Source organism: Antennarius striatus, chromosome 6, assembly GCF_040054535.1.
Source record: "Antennarius striatus isolate MH-2024 chromosome 6, ASM4005453v1, whole genome shotgun sequence".
Classification (NCBI taxonomy): domain Eukaryota; kingdom Metazoa; phylum Chordata; class Actinopteri; order Lophiiformes; family Antennariidae; genus Antennarius; species Antennarius striatus.
The window spans coordinates 16,322,719-16,340,602 of record NC_090781.1 but is presented as its reverse complement, the minus strand read 5'-3'; the positions used below and the strand labels follow the sequence as shown (position 1 = coordinate 16,340,602).

At 38.7% G+C, this 17,884-nt stretch overlaps 1 protein-coding gene across 1 annotated transcript in view; it reads left to right on the top strand.

The window, feature by feature from the left end:
* Window positions 1-3,480: 3,480 nt before the first annotated feature.
* The window catches only part of LOC137596185 (neurobeachin-like), a 196,958-nt gene continuing 182,554 nt past the window's right edge, over window positions 3,481-17,884 (top strand). The window contains 1 exon segment of the mRNA XM_068316497.1: window positions 3,481-3,759. Coding sequence (XP_068172598.1) covers window positions 3,481-3,759 — 279 coding nt within the window.

The window sequence follows — 17,884 nt, the reverse complement described above, 5'->3', positions numbered from 1 at the left end:
ATTACGTAAGTAGAAAATTCCATAAGTAGAGACGCGTTGTCCATGCAAATGCCCTGATCCGTTCCAAGCCCCCAAAAATTCCGACATAAATGTTTTATAAAGCATAAAAATGCATCAAAACATGTAACAAATACATGTTACAATTAGATTATCACACAATAAATGAGAGTTGTGCATAACGTAAAAAACAAAGAATAGAGTAAAAAATAAAAATGATGGTCATTTACCTTTTAACTGCTGTCCTCATTGTTTTTTGCCCTCTTTGGTTCATGCGCTCTTATCTCACGATGCCAAACAACAGAGTGAATTCCAGTCCACATTTTGAACTTCTCCAACCACCCATGCAAAGCCTTAAACTCCTTAAACTTCCTTTTGTTTTAATAACTTGTCGATTGTAAATTTTTGGCCATATTCTGTGGCGAGATCAACCAAAAAATAATAGTGTTGTGTATTAGAATATTCCAGCAAGACAGTAAGTGTCGAGTTTAGTATAAAAAAGTTTTGAGACAGATTTGTGTATGTCATATGATATTCTTTTGCTTCCTTATTTCGTTACGTTTGGTGTACCCCTCTACAAGATCCACTTTCCAAAGGCTTTTGAAGGGACAATGCAGAATCAAACCTCATAAGACAGAGCCAACATTGTGTTAGTGTGGCAATATTTTAATATTTCAAACAAACATGTTTTGAAATTCTGTTGGTAATTGCTCACAACAAAACACAGTAAAAAGTAACCATACAAATAAATAAATGAATCAAACAATATCAATAACAGTAAAGATATATCCTATATCTATATACCTCATATTTGACAAAGTCTTGATGGACTCCATGCCATACACAAATGAAATGGTGGCCATTCCTGTCCCAGATAATCTGTCTGCCCAGTATGAGCGTCCGGACAAGGAGGAGGTCATTGCCAGCTACATGACCAGGTTCAACCGAGACTCATTCTAAATCCAGTGTAGTGGCCTTTGTCTTCAGGAAACACTCGGCGTATGCGAAGGACCACACAGGTTGGAATGACGACCTGGATTCTGCACCCCAAGTAGCCCCAGCACCATCCAACAAAGGTGCGATAGGCCAGATGTCTGCACCGTCTACAGAAAAAGGACACTAAATCATTTATTTGACAATGTTTTCAATCCTGAGTATTACAACTGTTGTTGATTTCTTTATAGGATGGCTCTGTGTTCTCATTATTGTTATTGGTTGTATTGTTTTATGCAAATAAATGCTTGTATATGTCAACAGAAATGGATTGTGAATACCAAAAAATGTTCAACATGTCTATTAATAATAATAACATTCAATGTCCCTACTCTTAGTCCTATACTCTTGGCGCTCCTCTTCTCTTTCTTCATGCGAACACACTTTCCTCCTCTCCTTCTTTGACCAACAGTAATCCAATTTTCCACCGGCGCCCTGTAGGTCAACAGCGCCGATGGCGGTCGTTGTTAACCCGGGCCTTGACCGATCCAGTATGGAAGTCATAGGTTTGATTCGCATCTTTGATTTGGCAAAAGTTTTACGACGGATGCCCTTCCTGACGCAACCCTCTGTATTTATCCGGGCTTGGGTTTTCCGGTAGGCATGGGTGTGTATTTGACTGTGCTTGGCTCCAGCATCAGGATAATCATCAAGAAATTTAATGAATATTATTGCTCCTGCAGTGTTAGATGTGCCTGAACAGGTCAGTGTCTAAAGTGAAAAAATATTAACTGATTTTTTTGAATTTGTTGAAAATTTGGCATTATCAAAAACTATTAAGAAAATCAGTAATAAAATAAAATGTCTCGTTAATTTACATTTCTTGTTTTTGAATTTTTACCCAACACAATTGTTGATTCAATATCACTGTTGTGTAATTTTATTTCATTTACTGAATTGGCCACGTGACACCAGAGAAACTACTTTTCCATCAAATAGGTTACGAGCTGCATAATATCTACAATCCATTAGGCAGACATTATGTAATTCATTTGACAACAAACCATTTGATTGCCCACATATTACAACTAAATTCTGTAAATATGCAATATTTGTTAACAATAATGGATGCACATCAGGAGATTTTTTAAATTGTCAGCAATACATTAGATAATCAATGTATTTCTACTGCTTCCATTTATTGATTCAAATTCTGCAAGCAACATGTCAACAAGTCGGTAGTGTCAACAAGTCCGATGTGCCAACAAGTCCGATGTGCCAACAAGTCCGATGTGCCAACAAGCAGACCCTAATATAACTCACAGGAGCACAAGAAAGAAACTTGGCTTTTGTTGACTGAGGGAATTAATTTCACTGTAATAGGATTTGCTGTATTACTTTGCATAGATGTTGATCCAGGGTCACCTCTGTGCCTCACAACCTCATCAGTGTACACACCAGGTGCACAATATGTGAAGTCTGACATTTGCATCTGTGCAAGCACAGTGTCCATGTTTATATTACAAAGAAAATGGCTTTAGGTGTCTGCATCAAATGCTGCTCTTTAAGAAATCCATCGATAAGATGGGTTGGAAACAGTCTAATGTCCCTCTCTCTGGGGCCTGCTCCTATCCAGTCAGTTCAAACGTTTTGATTTAGTAGTCTTACAGACATAAAAACCTACAAATAAACAAAACATAACAATGAAGTAAATGAAATTAAATAAAATGATGGGCATCTCCAACACTTGTGAGTATAGATACCTTGCATAGCCATAGATCCAATTGTATGGTGGGACTAAATAAAATCTCTGATGATTTACTGGTCTAAACGTTTGATTTATGGTTGCATTGCAGCAAAACACTGAAGTTCCCATTAATAGGAATAGTAATTGATAATTTCAGTTTACTAAATTACTACATTTCACATGTGACGCCTAAATAGAACAAATGTGACGCTAATTTATTTTACGATATGACAGTTTTTTTTCTTAATAATCAAATTTTCACCAACTGGTCAGATTAGTTAAGTTTGACAACAGACAAACATTAATACATATGCATGGTAATATTATCCTACTGTTAACCCTCTCAGTCGTAAAAGCCATGTTCTATTTTAAATTTTAAATGAAATTCTCCGGTGCTCACACCTTTCTCGTGGAGTGCACGGCCGCGACCCGCCAGCGGTCAGCCTCCCGCTGTGCACCTCCACCATCAGCGCAGGCGTGGCGGCTGGAACCGCAGACAGGGGGCGGCAACTTGGAGGTAACACAGGCTTGGAGACGGAAACGCGCATCCGAGAGAGCGGCGGATACGCTCGTGTTCGTGAACACGGCGCAGGTCCGTCGGATCAGTTACACCGTAAAACCCAACGGACTCAGTCACTCTCCAGGCACTCTGTCTACTGACAGAGTGATTTGTTATTGTTGTTTTTTTTTTGTTTTCTGGTGTTTTTTCCTCTTTGGTTTATTTTTTATGCATCAGAGCGGTGCTTCAGTTCCCAGGGGGTAAGAGCGTAACTCGCCCCCGGAGACAGCCGCTTTGAGTGGAAATGACAAGCGAGAGACCGGTGATGATGCCGGGCTCGGTGTCGCTCTCGAACCGACGACCCCCAGCAGGTCTCAGGCAGCAGACGGCTGCAGCGTCCGCTTCCACCGGTGATACGCTGATGATGATGATGTCCGGCTCATCTTCACTCGTCCTCCCCTCTGGGTTTATCAATCCGTCTGTTCCAATCCGGAATATCAAAATGAAATTTGCTGTTCTCACCGAACTGATACAGGTTGGAGAGGTGAACAACAGGGATATTGTTGAAACGGTGCTGAATTTGGTAAGCAAACATTTTTGTGGTATGTCTCTGTCTGATTGCATGATGTTCCTCAGTCCCAAATATTGAATGCTGTCCAAAAATGAATGACGGCAGTGTTGTTGGCAAAGCAAACACAGCGCAATAACTATTTATTCCCAATGACAATATGATGAGTATTTTCCGTGGGTTTTCGTGAAGTGAACACTGACATGGTCACAGACCAGGTGGGCTGACCGATCACTGGATACTCACAGAAAAACAGTTTACACGTTCAGCCAAGCCTCAACTTCAGTGTTTTCTGGAGACTCGAACAGATGATCCGAGTTAACGCGAAGCTCTTTGAGTCGATGTTAATGTCAGTGAGTGCTGTTCATATCCAATGAGGTATGTTGCTGTGGATGAACAGAAGCAGGGCTGCTGTCTGTGAGGGAGGAGAGAAGGGATTAGGGGTTCAGAGTTGAAGGTCTTCTCAATATTCTAAGCACTTTAATTGATTTAATGGACTTCCCAGCATCCCTTATTAGAGGGTTCAGAAATTGTCTGGGTTTAATGATGATGTGGTTCAGCATCATATTAAAGAGAATGAGTTTTCTTGTCTTGGACCTTTTCCCAATTAAGTATGACAGCATGTGGGACTATATGATGATCATCCGTCCCAGATTCATAATGATCTACATAGTATTTTGTCTGGAGTATTTTTTTCCTAAACAAATATGAGAAGTCTGGTTTCATAATTCACTGTGGAGTAGTTACTGTATTCCCAGAAGTCAGCAGAGATGTCTAGAGATTTGGACACATTGTCACATCAGGATAAGCCAATGGCAGTCTGCATGTGTCTCCACAAGAGGACTCATATGTGGAAAGATAAAGGCAGCTAATAATGTCTTTGCTTTGACCCACTGCATGAGTGCCACAGCTGAGAATGTTTGCCATGCTTTCACCTCGCTTTGTTAGCACACTAGAGATTAATTATAACATTTTCTGGCACAACAGAAATCCACTTTGTGGAGCAGGACAAATTGTAGCCCTTGGCATGTTCAGACTTGAGAGTGGTACTGCAATGGCTGCAGTCTCTGACAGCTTTCCCTCTCACACTTTCCTCAGCTTTGTTCTCAGGAAATCTTCTCTGGGAATAAAAATTCTGGTGTGAACTGATTTGGTTCATCAATGATTGTCTTGATAATAGACTCTTCATGTGCGTACTTAACCCTCATCATCTTTTCAGTCATTTTTCTATTTTGATTTATTATTTTTACTTATTTAATGCCACCTTTGCCTTTTGCCCCTCCAGTTATGAATAGATGGAAAAGTATTTTGTTGCATGACATTATTTCTAACATGAAGTGCTGCAAATTTTTCATTCACATTGAGCTTAAGCTATTGAATGACACTTTTAACTGCATTACCATGAACAGCTCTTATGGATATCAATTCAATTTGGTTTTACAGTGGTACCTCTTCTTACGAAATTAATTGGTTCCGGAAGAAATTACGTAAGTAGAAAATTACGTAAGTAGAAACGCGGTTTCCATGCAAATGCCCTAATCCATTCCAAGCCCACAAAAATTCCGACATAAATGTTTTATAAAGCATAACAATGCATCAAAACATTAAAAAATATATGTTACGATTAGATTATTACACAATAAATGAGAGTTGTGCATAACGTAAAAAACAAAGGATAGAGTAAAGAATAATAATGTTGGTCATTTACCTTTTAACAGCTGTCCCCATTGTTTTTTGCGCTCTTTGGTTCATGCTCTCCTGCGTCAAGATGCCGATAAATACCATAAATAAAAAAGGGTAGAAATAGACGCTGTGTTTTATTTTAATAAAAGATATCCTATCGAACTTTGAACACGAATGCGCTACGGAGGAAGTATCCTGGGCATTCGAGTTCGCTCGGCTCCCGAGTAAGTCGCGTTCAGGTATGCTCGGCTTCTTTCGGTTTGGTCGAGAGCCGAATTTTGGTCGAGTTCAGAGACGTAAAATTCTCGGACTTTCTGGTCGAAAACCGATTTGGTCGAGAACAGAAGCGTTCGAAAACCGAGGTTTGACTGTACTTGACTTCATTGCAAACAGAAATAGAGCATGTACCCAAATGATGTCCATTCAAACCACATATAATACAGAAAACTTTGAACCAGATGAGAAAAATCATTATTTTACCTTTTTGTTCTTCTGAATTCCATCACAAATTGTGTATGATAGAAGTTTGGGATGAGATTGAAGGCAGCCATGCAAATAAACCTACAGGATATGGGGTGCCATGAGTGCAGGGGCAGATTCATAAAGGTTCTGAAGATATTGAAAGATCCCACAGTAATTCTAACAGGGTCCAGTTTGTACTGTAATGAAATTACATTTTCTTCCATCTCAAAGGAGCAATTTTGGAGAATTGTGTGCAAGGATTCATCTTCTCAAAGTCTACAATGTAATGAAAAAAAATCTAATTTAGCTTTTGTCCTCTTTCTTCTGTTTTAATGGAGTTGTAGTTGAGCTTCAAAGATGGAAAAGTTGCAGATAAAAGTAAAATCATCAACGGTAGTACCCCAGAACCATATGATCTCTACCTATATTTCCTTCTGTGTTCATATTGTTAAGTCTTTAGTTGCATAGACATGGCTTTGTGTTTATCAGAACCTTGTTCCTTTGTTAGGCCATCAGATTAATTCATTATTCCTGAAGTGTTTTACTTCTCTTCATCCTGAACCAACCTTCACCTGCACATAAGGCTGCTCTCAAACGCGGATGACAGTTTTACATATTTTTATGGTCATCAAAATTTCCTAAAAGAAAAAAGGAAAGAAACACTAATCCTTGCATCATCAAAACATTCATTTTGAATAAATTATTATTAATTTTACTATTGCGATTAAGATTAGAATAATCACCTTTTGAACAACCAGTCTGTTTCTTTTACAAAGAAAGAAACAGACGAACAAATATTCAACGTCAAGCATGATTATCACCGTGTCTTCGACGTGGAGCTGTTATACGTCAGTAAATGGTCAGTTTTAACTCCTAAAATTCTGTGTCTACATGTAGACACAGGTCACACACACTAATGTCACAGCGGTTTTTGTTGCAGGGAGACGAATAGAAAAAGTTTCGGTTACAGCGTCCACACGACAACGCATACCCGCCGTTTTCAAAAAACTTCACTTCGGCCAGCGTTTTCGTCCCGGATATCTGCGATAACCGCAACAAAAAGCCTTGCTTGCCCGATGCCTTACGCCATATTGTTCACGTGATTCCTTCTGGCAGATGTGCCGAGATTGGTTGGGCGCCACGATTGGTTGGGTGCTTGATTGACAGGTAGTGGGTGGAGTTAAAAAGTGTGACAGAGTGAGGTTTTCAAGTGAGCTCATTCAAATATATAGGTGGGGAGATTAGATCTAGTGTAATCTAATTAATTAGCCCAATCTTATTGTTTTCTGTACCATTTTGCATTCTAACTCATTGAGCGCAGGTGCTCAGCCAATGATATGATAAGGTTTGCTGACGCTACGCAGCCAATCAGAGCCTTGACGGTGCGGCATGTGCGCCCTGCTATACATGTCGTGCAGGTTAGCTCCTTAAGGAACAAGGAAAAAAACGAGCAGCGACACATCCACTCACCAAGCCAAACTAAAAAAGAAATACGGTTCTTTTAAGATGTAATGGGTGCCTGAGTACATGAAAATAGACGAACAAGCGGTGAAACTGGGTGAGATTTTTTGTTTTTGACAAAGTTCAAAGCAAGAAGCAGACAAAGCCATTAACCTGGACAAAGTGTACAACCACGTGAAAAATTAGGTAAAATTTAAGTCAGATTTGTACATATTCTAATGACATTTGTTAAGATTTTTTATTTGTGTATATTAATCATTAAAAGCTGTTACTACTGGATAGTTTTCGGTAGCAGAAATGCTAATAAAAAAAGGAGTACAGTAATTACCGTATTTTCCGCACTATAAGGCGCACCTAAAAGCCTAAAATTTTCTCATAAACCTGTAGTGCGCTTTATAGTCCGGTGCGTCTTATATATGGATTAATATTCATATTAATATTGGTTAAAAACACGATCGCTGAAAAAAAGCCGACAGTCTGGCCGCCAGTCATGCCGCACTCCACCACCAGAGGAGCCCCCTCACAAGGCACTCGGGCCTACGCCCCCTAACAACGGTAGTCAAGGGGCGTCACCGAAGTCCCGGCTCTGACTGAGCTGCTCTCAGACGGTAGAGCAGACTGTAGGAGCACCGGTGATTACGTAGCAAAACATAAGGAACTTTCAACAATTCTATTAATAATGTTTGACTGACTGACTGATCTCAGTATTTCCTAACTATTTGGCGTCGGAAATAACCCACTTTAAACTTAATTGGTCTTAAAAATGCCATTGTGCTGTCATCTGGAATCTAGTGACGGTCAATTCTATTAGTCTGTGGAAACACACAGAGAAACTGGCATAAAGGTGAATGAAAGACCCTCAAGGCTGAACTTCCAGCCTTTCCTGAAATTTCAAGAGCAGAGTCACTGCTAGACAAAGGTGCCATCGGTTGTGCTGCAATTGATTTACAAATGTAGTTGATAGCTCTGGGCAGGGGGCGGAGGGGCGCATTCAGGCTTGTGTATTCTGTCTGCAGCGATGTGCTGTGAGATTCATGGCGGTGAGACACCAATGTTAAAGTCAGTTCTAGGAGTAAAACAGCGTCATATTTGCCAGTAAATTAACAGCCTGACATTAAAAACTAGTTAAAACATTGTTTAGGACACACAGCAGCAAATAGCTGCACCTCACCTCCTACTGGACTACCGATTGATCGAAACAATATTTAATTAATAAACGAAGACGAATGTCGGAGCTTAAATATCTGCTTCGAACTTCAGATCAGGAAATAATCCGCTCTGTTCACACTGACTGCACTCGTAATGAATTTAACCAGTTTTTAATGTCAGGTTTTTTAATATGCGTGTTGACTTATTTCTAGGATGGCAAAGTGATCAAGTGATCAGGTTTCCTTGATGAGGCTCAGAATGGCTTATTGACATAACAATAGGGGCCATTCAAAGGTAGTCAGGAAGTCATGAATGCAATCATGACTGCCTGAGCAGCGCGGCTCTATCTAGTGGACGGATTGCACAACTACAGCCGCTGCAGTTTATCAGTCAGTCAGTCATTTTCAGATTACCACCGCTGTATCCGCTGCAGCGGGTCATAGGGAGCCGGAGCCTATCTCTGCGGCATAGGGCGTGAGGCGGGGGACCTTCCGGGCACGACGCCAGTGCACCGCGGAGCCACACACAAAGACATACAACCATGCACACACACACTCATTCCTACGGGCAATTTGGAACGGCCAATCAACCTGAAGCGCATGCTTTTGGAGGAGGGAGGAAGCCGGAGAACCCGGAGAGAACCCACGCAGACACGGGGAGAGCATGCGAACTCCGCACAGAGCGGGACTCGAACCCGGGTCCGCAGTGTTGTGAGGTGGCAGCGCTAACCACTGCGCCACCGTGCCGCCCTGCAGTTTATCAAATAATATTATTTATTTTTTATTGTGTGCGCCTTATAATCTGGTGCACCTTATATATGAAATAAATTATAAAACAAACAAATTATTGAGGGTGCGCCTTATAGTCCAGTGCGCCTTATAGTGCAGAAAATACTGTAGATATTTTACAAAGAGTTACAGGCATTTACACTGTGTCACAAGCAACAGTACATGTCATCTAGCAAAATATGAATTTTTAAAATTTGAACAAAATGATGTATGAAAGATGTATATGTGTCATTTCCTCCAGAGCAGGACCGTAAGCCAACCCACAACTGGACCTTACTGGCCAAAGCATCACTTTTCCATGGCCAAAGCAGGACCCTCACATACCTGTAGTTTCCTGACTGCTGGGCTTAGTCTTCAATGTGTCTGATTCTGTCTTTTTCTTTATTCTTTGAATTTTATACCGCTTCTTTGGATTAAAGTATTTCTGTTTTCAAAGCAGAAAAAAAACTTTGGAAGTACATCTGCAACAGCAATCATTGACCCACTGTCCATATCTGTAGTCAGGGTCCACAGTAATTTCCAATCAATAGGGCAAAATGTGTCTCAGTAAAGTTTCTGTTAGGAACCCCAGTAGTTGTGTTTATAGCTTGTCACATGATTTGCATGTGTCTCAAATAGAAGTAAAGCCAAAATCAGGTAGAGTGGGCAGTATTTGACAGATATTGATAACAAAGGAAATTTTGAAGTTAACTTCGTAAGAGCACTGAGTAGAAGAAGGGAAGCTGCAGGAGTGAACTGATAAGTTTCTGCACTGTGGATGTTGGGATTAATGTACAAAGATGCTGATCTAAACTACCTATTAAAGGGCCTAGATTGCATTTGGTTAGGGTTTGACTGAAGACATTTAAAGAGATTATTTCTGCTAAATGATGTTCTTTCCTCTTACTGCTCCCTTGTTTTCTGTGTCTGTGGTTTTACAGTCCATTTTCTTTTCCTTTCTCCTTTTTACTCTATGAACGTGCATGTTTAGCATATTGACCTGAAAAATACTTCGGCAAGACACTTTAAGAGACACTTTAAATGATGAATTAATAAATTCTCAGAATTTCATATGCTCTTACTGCTTCATTAAATATCTTATCATCAGTAGTTTCCAAATCAATTATTTTCATTAGCTTAATGACATCACACAACCTGCATCAATTATCTTTATTACAGGCGAGACGATGCACTTTGGCCTCTAATTAGTAATCAGTCATCTTTGCCATTTCTGATTAAGAGATTCTTTTAGAGAACGTTGACCGATTCAGAACCAAGTAAATAACAGAAAAGATCTGAAGAAACACAGATGTATATGAGACTTAATATCATACTAAAAGCCAAATTAACTAAATCACTCAGAATTCTGTCTGCTTGTGGGGAAACTACTTGTGTCTGACGAGTTGAAGTGCGAGAGCAATGTGCCATCCAAACTTGATGTCAGCAGAGTGCACTAGAGTTTTAATAATTGTATCCTCTAAACAGCGCTTTGACACTCAGCTGGAACATCTACAATCACCTGTTTCTCTCAGAAACTATGTATGTGTTTTGATAAATTGTTTCCTTAACTACAGTAGGGTATCAAATGGTTTTTGTGTAAGTGCTGCACTACACAGCTGTTTAGCAACCAGGGATTGAGGAAGACTGGAGTTCACAGAAAATCAGAGGCAAAGCATCTTGGTTAGGGTTGGTTTAGAAAAGATCATGCCTTCAGCTGAATGTCTAATGTGCTTTGTGTCAGTGTGCCACCATCATTTTCCTCAAACCATATGCTACTAGTAATTAAAGACAGCTATAAATTTCAATAGAATAGGTCTAGATTATCCCACAGCTGGAGCTGATCAAGAGCTGATCCTGAGGATTCATCTACTGCCCACATTTCCAGGTGAGCCACTAACGATAACTAATGATGCTTTTGCTAACTGCACATGGATGTTGTGTGGTGAGACTGTAACGGTTGTTTGAACAGTGAAATATGTTTTCATTGAATATTTTACTCAGTCATTCTAGGGCTTGTTGATCCGCATTTTGTAATAACGTTGCATTTTGTAATAAACGTCCAACTTGTAATAACTTTTTAATTTAATTCTGTAATAAAGCCGCATTTTGTAATAAACTGCCCCAACGCATTTTGTAACAAATTTTGCCGCATTATGTAATAACTACATTTTGGACGTTTATTACAAAATGCATCGTTATTACAAAATGTAGCTCAACAGGGCTGCCACGATATGTCAATCAAAAGAAAATGACAATTACCAGCTATGCTGAAAAGTGTTCAACCATTGCTGTCGTTTCAAAGCAAAATTATCCAAGATTTGCTGATTTCGTCTGGTGTTGCTTTTGATGACTAAAGATAAACAGTCTGGTCACTAGCTTGGCTAGCTTGATGTGGCCTTACTAGGTTGCAGGGTTAGAACATCCTTCAAGATGTGTAATACTCAGTTTAATATTTTACCAAGGGTCTGTGTAATTGTGTAAATTCAGTAATTAATTGAGACATTGCGCACTACTGTAATAAGAGCAACAGGAGTTAAATTTCATGTTATGGACTGAATTATTTTGATTGTGTAACTCTGTAAATGTCGTCTTTCATTGTCTTCTCCTTTGTTTTTAATGTAAGTACAGTATATTAAGTCTACAATAAATATTATATACAGCTAATATTGGGATAGAAATTGTAATCTCTTTATGAAGAAAAGAAAAGAGTAGCTCTAAGCATGATTAAGGAATCTTCAAACCCTCAGCTCTGCACATCCAAGAAGCTGAATTGTTGTCGTTCCTACAGGATGCCTCTGGCTACAAAGAATGAATATAAGAACCCATTCCTGACACAGGCAATTGGCTCACTTTATTAAAAGGCCATCTTTTAACTCTCTCTTTATTAAATTCCATTTTATTGAAATGTGCACATATTTCATTGAGTATCCTATCAGTGCAGTGGATAACTCTGTTCTTTTCGGTTTGTGTCCATTCTGTCAGGTGGGATTGCTTTACTTGATGATTTTCTTCCAACCAATCAAAAATATATATTTAGCTGACATGTGGGTTATAATTACAGGTATGCATATAATGGTGAGTGACTTTGTCTCTAGTTAGCTTCAGTAATGGACTGACATAGACCTTTAGAGTCTTATGTTCTTCTAGGGCAAGGGTTAGCAACCTTAAATGTTCAAAGAGCCAAATTGAGCCAAAAAAACCCCCTAAAACCTGTCAGGAGCCACTAAAAATTATAGCCTTAAATTAAGAAAACACAGGCTGTAAGTGTCTATATTAGCTATATTATCCTACTATCAAATTGACTAACAAGTCTACAAATGCATGATGAGATTCATGATTAAATGTTTATTTTCTATGCAGCGCATCCTGGAGAGAATGACGCACCACGCGACTACTCTGTTGTACCATATTTGATGCTGAATGTTTAGCATCTATTACTACATTAATGTATTATGTTTTGTTTTATTGATGAATACCTTAAATCTGTTCCCAAAAGCAGCTCACATATCGATGATCTCTCCTAAATCCCCGTTTAGTGTGTGATGGTGATAAACGTTTCTGGACTATTTCAGGGAGGGGAGGTGAGAGAGCCTTGCTGTACATCCCTGATGAATACAGTCAGCTTGATTTCTAATGACAAAATTTCCACTCTTTGAGACTTTTTTGAGCTTGTTTAGGTGATCTGTTCTAAACAAGCAGTGCTATTAATTTGATCATTTCTTCTTGCGGTTCATCAGTTTACATACCTGCAAAACAGTCTGTCTGTTCAATATCGATCACACGATTCATCATGTTTAATTGATAATACTGGAGTTGAATTAACATCCTTGATTTGCTAAGTGGTGATGTTACGTGTCCTTTCCTTCACTGTCTGTGGAAGGAAGCATGTCTTTAATTTTCTGTATTATCTCTGTTTTGTTCATATCGGTAACTCACTCTATTGCTAACTCAGTACACATACACAAAATCCTCGTCTAGGACCCCACGGTACATCTGAGCTCTCTTAAAAGGTGCCTGACTAAAAATAAACACCTTAATGTAACAAAACAGAATTTACAACACCGTCTGTGAACGGTTTCCACATTTTATTATCTCTCAGGTCCATTCTTCCTTGAAATCTCTGTTCTCATGAGTTATCATTCTCTTTTGTCCTTTGGGATCCATGGTCCATCACACATCCACCACTTTGTTTACTACAGCCAACCGCCTGGACAACCGTTGTGCTGCAATGTGTGTCGCAGGCTATGTCGCAATCCTTCTTTGACAGAAATGTTGATATGTAGGCCTAATGTAGTCATATTCAAGAAAGAATGTCACTAACAAGTGTTTCATAAGTACTGAATATAGACTCGGGGGCGACTGTGGTTTGTGTGTTGTAACCACCTTATCCACATCAGTAATTCTGGTCAGAGAGCAGGCACCATACAGGGAACAGTTCAGATTTCTGGCATTTAGTCAGTAACTTGAAGCATTACAGAACCTAACTTCATGAACGACTCGGTTTTGTACAGGAAAACAAAACCCCTGTAAATCATATCGGTAATGCACTATAGCTAACTCGTGGAACATACATGAAAACATAGTCTAGGACCCCACGGATCATCTGAGCTGACCTAAACGGTGTGTGACTAAATTTTTAAAGTCACAGTAACGTCGATAATGTAACGGAATGTAGAGAATTTAACAATAACTTTTGTTTGCAAAGATTTTTAGCTAAGGATTATTTTTTAATTTTGTGATTAATCTCCAAGGAGCCGCAAGGGAGGCGCTAAAGAGCCGCATGCGGCTCCAGAGCCGCGGGTTGCTGACACCCATTCTAGTGTGAATGACGACTGTCGCACTTTATGCAAAACACTGGCGTTCGCTTTCAGAAGTGGGCGTGGTTATGCTAAACTCTTGCATTTTATAATACAGTACATGATCTGAGTGTTGTTTTAGGCAATGCCATTACCATCTGGTCATATTGTTTCACTAACAAAGCTGGCTACAAGATTACGTATGATCAATAATAACTAATCCAAGCTGAGGTAATAGTTAAGGTTAATGTCTGTTTGGCACAAGTCTAAACAATGTTTGACTTAAATACAGCAACATGCTAATAAAGCATCAAATGACATTGTCTCTTGTGACAACCAAGATGTTTCTGCGACATTGTAAATTAATCTCTGAAAAAGCCAGATGCACCAGACAAATTGAGAAACTGCAACACTTTTAAGGTGATATGTTCAGGTTGTTTGTCTAATTGTTATATCTAGCTACTCAAGATTGCAGCAGCTCAGGGCTTAGTTGAAGTTGAAATTATAAAATTTGCATGTAGATAAATAGGTTTTCTGGCATGATTTTTTAATAAAAAGTGTTTGCCATTGTTATTGGGTTAGGTAAATCGTTCCCTAGCAGTGATGTATGTAAATAAAAAGAAAATAGATTTATCATCTTTGGAATAATGTAAGATCGTTCAGAAAAGAAGGTGCTAATCCTTGGGGTACGAAGAAATAGATTCTAGTTTGACCTTGATAAAGCAGAATACCAAGGAGTAAGGACACATTTGGTGAAAGATTTGTGGTCTAAATTCAGATGAGATGAATGCATGAATTAGAATTACTTTGTGTGACTATGTTAGAAGTAAGCAACTTTGGATAACTTAACCAAGATATAAAAAAGTATTTTTTCTGTTGTTGTTGACTGAGTCATAGGTATTGAAGTGCTAATCTGCTGAATACCACCCAAACTGAGAGTGGCATTTGTAAGGGACATTTTTGGTTTCTCTTGGAAAACACATATAGGAACATTACAGAGAGGAACATGCAGAGGAATAGGCATCTCTTCTTCCATTGTCCTTTACTGCGCTGAAACACACAACAATACAGTCACTGTGGGTTGTAGACAAATGGGATTTAGCTCATCTGGGTACATGCTCTCTTCATATTGCAATTGGCTCATTTTCCTGTATTGTGCTCTCTGCCCACATACACTGCACGTAATGTCTTGCTTTCTTCCTTTGAATAAAGTTACATGTAGGTTCATTCTCATTTTCACTTTTGTCACCTTGTCATTACAGTATTCTGGACTGAAATATTTAGCATTTCTGTTTTATTTTTCATATGTCTGTAGCGCTGTGTATCTAACACACAATTGCGAATGTAACACTGTCATTCTGAAGTTGACTAAAAGTCAAAATGGGGTGCTTGTAAAGTTGATTGATTAATGGAAGATGTTATAGTAAAGATGCAAATTATACACAGCTTTACAAAAGGTTGTAAATTATATTCCCAGTTTCCCCTATGAGTGTTCAAAGTACTCTATATGAGTCTTCTCATAACATCTTGCCTCTTAGATCAACACTGTTTGTCACCCCAAGGTCTACATTAAAATCAAAGGCAGTGTGCTTTTGTATTCAGGGTCCCACTAGCATAGAGCGGCCTTCCAGAGGAAGATTGGTCTGTCCTTGTTTATTTATTACATTGTTATAAATTACTTACCCCAATTTATTGTAGTCTTTTTTTTTTTTTAATAAGTTTGCTCTTTAATCTGTCCTCATTCTGATCAGACCTTGGTAGTTCATTCTTCAGTGATCAGTTCTTTTACATCCACAGGTTTAAATAGTTTTAACAGCAGATGTCCTTTACTCTGGTAGAAGTTTACAAGTTGTTTTTTTTTAATATCAGCCACCAATACATGTTTCCATTTAGGCCATTGCTTTGTAAAGGTTGTCTTTTAATCTCAAAACGTTTTGCATGTGATGTCTTTTTAAATTAAGGCTAATAGATTCTTTACCATTTGCCAGTACTGTAGATGTATTTGCTGTTCTGGTTTTATTCTTGTGTGTTACATTCAGTGTCAAAAAACACATGGAAACAGTTAAGAGTAGAACAGCATGTACTTCAGTAATAATCTATTATTATTTCTATTGTGTTAGAAACAGCACCATTTCTCCTGCAATTACTTGAAGAGAAACAGAAAGAACATTTTTAAGAGAGATACATTTATCTTGCCTGCCCAGATGTGTATCCGTCATTACCAGTCAGAGCTGACACTGCCAAATACTGTACACACAATTTCTAAAGAGGCTTTTCACACTAGTGAATTGATCTTAAGGTATGTGGAATCAACGTGTAAGATTCTTTCTATTGGCTATCACTGTAAGGGTCCCTCTGCTACATTTTTTTTTAAAATGTTTTTTTATATACTGGTTTGATCCCCGAAGGGAAATTAAGAACGCACATTTGAGTCAGTTGCACACTTTATTCATTGTTGGATCAACACCACTCTTGGGCCCTAGTATATTTTGAAGTTGTTACACTACTGACACACTTTTTCCACATAGTTATTGTCAATGTCACTCTTGGCCTGATATATTCTTGTCCATTTTGCCAGTTAATCCACTCTGTCAGTGATCATAATTTCATGGCGTGGTTTTTTTTTTCTTTCTGGAACCTTAAATTTACTTTAAAAATGCTAGAAACCTTTCTCCAATACAGACCAGAGCAGAACAACCACAGAATTCTGCTTCATGTTGAAAAATGAAAAATGTTAGTTATTTTGATCCAGGCCAGGTTTATTAGACATCATATCAACCAACTATAAAACTCTTTCAGTTATCGATCTGAAAATGGTGTATTATTTATCCCAACCTGGCTAAAATGATGCCTGCGCTATTTCAGATCCTCTGTAAGAGTGCGCACTGCTGTAGACTGGGTCAGTAAAAGGGAATTGACCTACACGGATCAAATGACGTATCTGTGATAGTGCTTAATATTCTCTGTGCTTCATCTGGTAGGATAATTAAATGATTCAACAAGGCCAGTGGTGTTCTTTGTCATGTCCTTTACTAAGCCTTTTCTGTTTTCATGTTTGAACCACATGCATTGTAGGGACTAGAGTATGATAAATTTATGCTTCCTCAGTAAAGTTTATTCTCAGCTAAGCCTTCCAATTTCTGCCAAGAGCAGTTCCCTCTGATCTACTTTAAGATAATCTGTTTAGGATTTCAGGGGAAATTGAAATTCTGATTCTCTGCAATTGTTTTTGTTTAAAAGTGATTCACCTGAAGTGTTGATTGATTCGGTGAATATGCTAATGTATTTTCTCGCCTTCAGCCAAGGGCAAAATGAAGGACTGCTTTAAAAAAAAAGTGCCGTACCATGACAAGCCTGCAGATGTTTCTTTTCCTTCGTTCATTTTTTTACCTCAATTGGTGCCAAGCTACAGTTGCACTGATTATTTCTCATAATCAACGAGTATTTCTGGGTCCTTCAAATGTTGTTTTAACTGATTTAATGAAAGAGAGAAAGAAGTAGGTTTTTGGTCATAATACTCTATTTCCATGTTGAACTAGTTACTATTAGTAGTTATCGTCATATCCAATCCAATCCAATCCAAACTTTATTTGTTGAGCACTTTACCACAACCGCAGTCGACCAAAGTGCTGATATGTCAACAATTTACTATTTACAGTTGCCGAATACAAATTTTGTTTCCAAAATGAGAATTCACGGTGTTCTGCAGATCAACTTTCTCTGCATAACATCATCAGCAGAATTGAAATCTGTTAGTTCACTGATAACAGTCTTTGCTGTTGGGAAATGCTGAGGAGCTAGGTCAGACACCCTTGAAAAGGT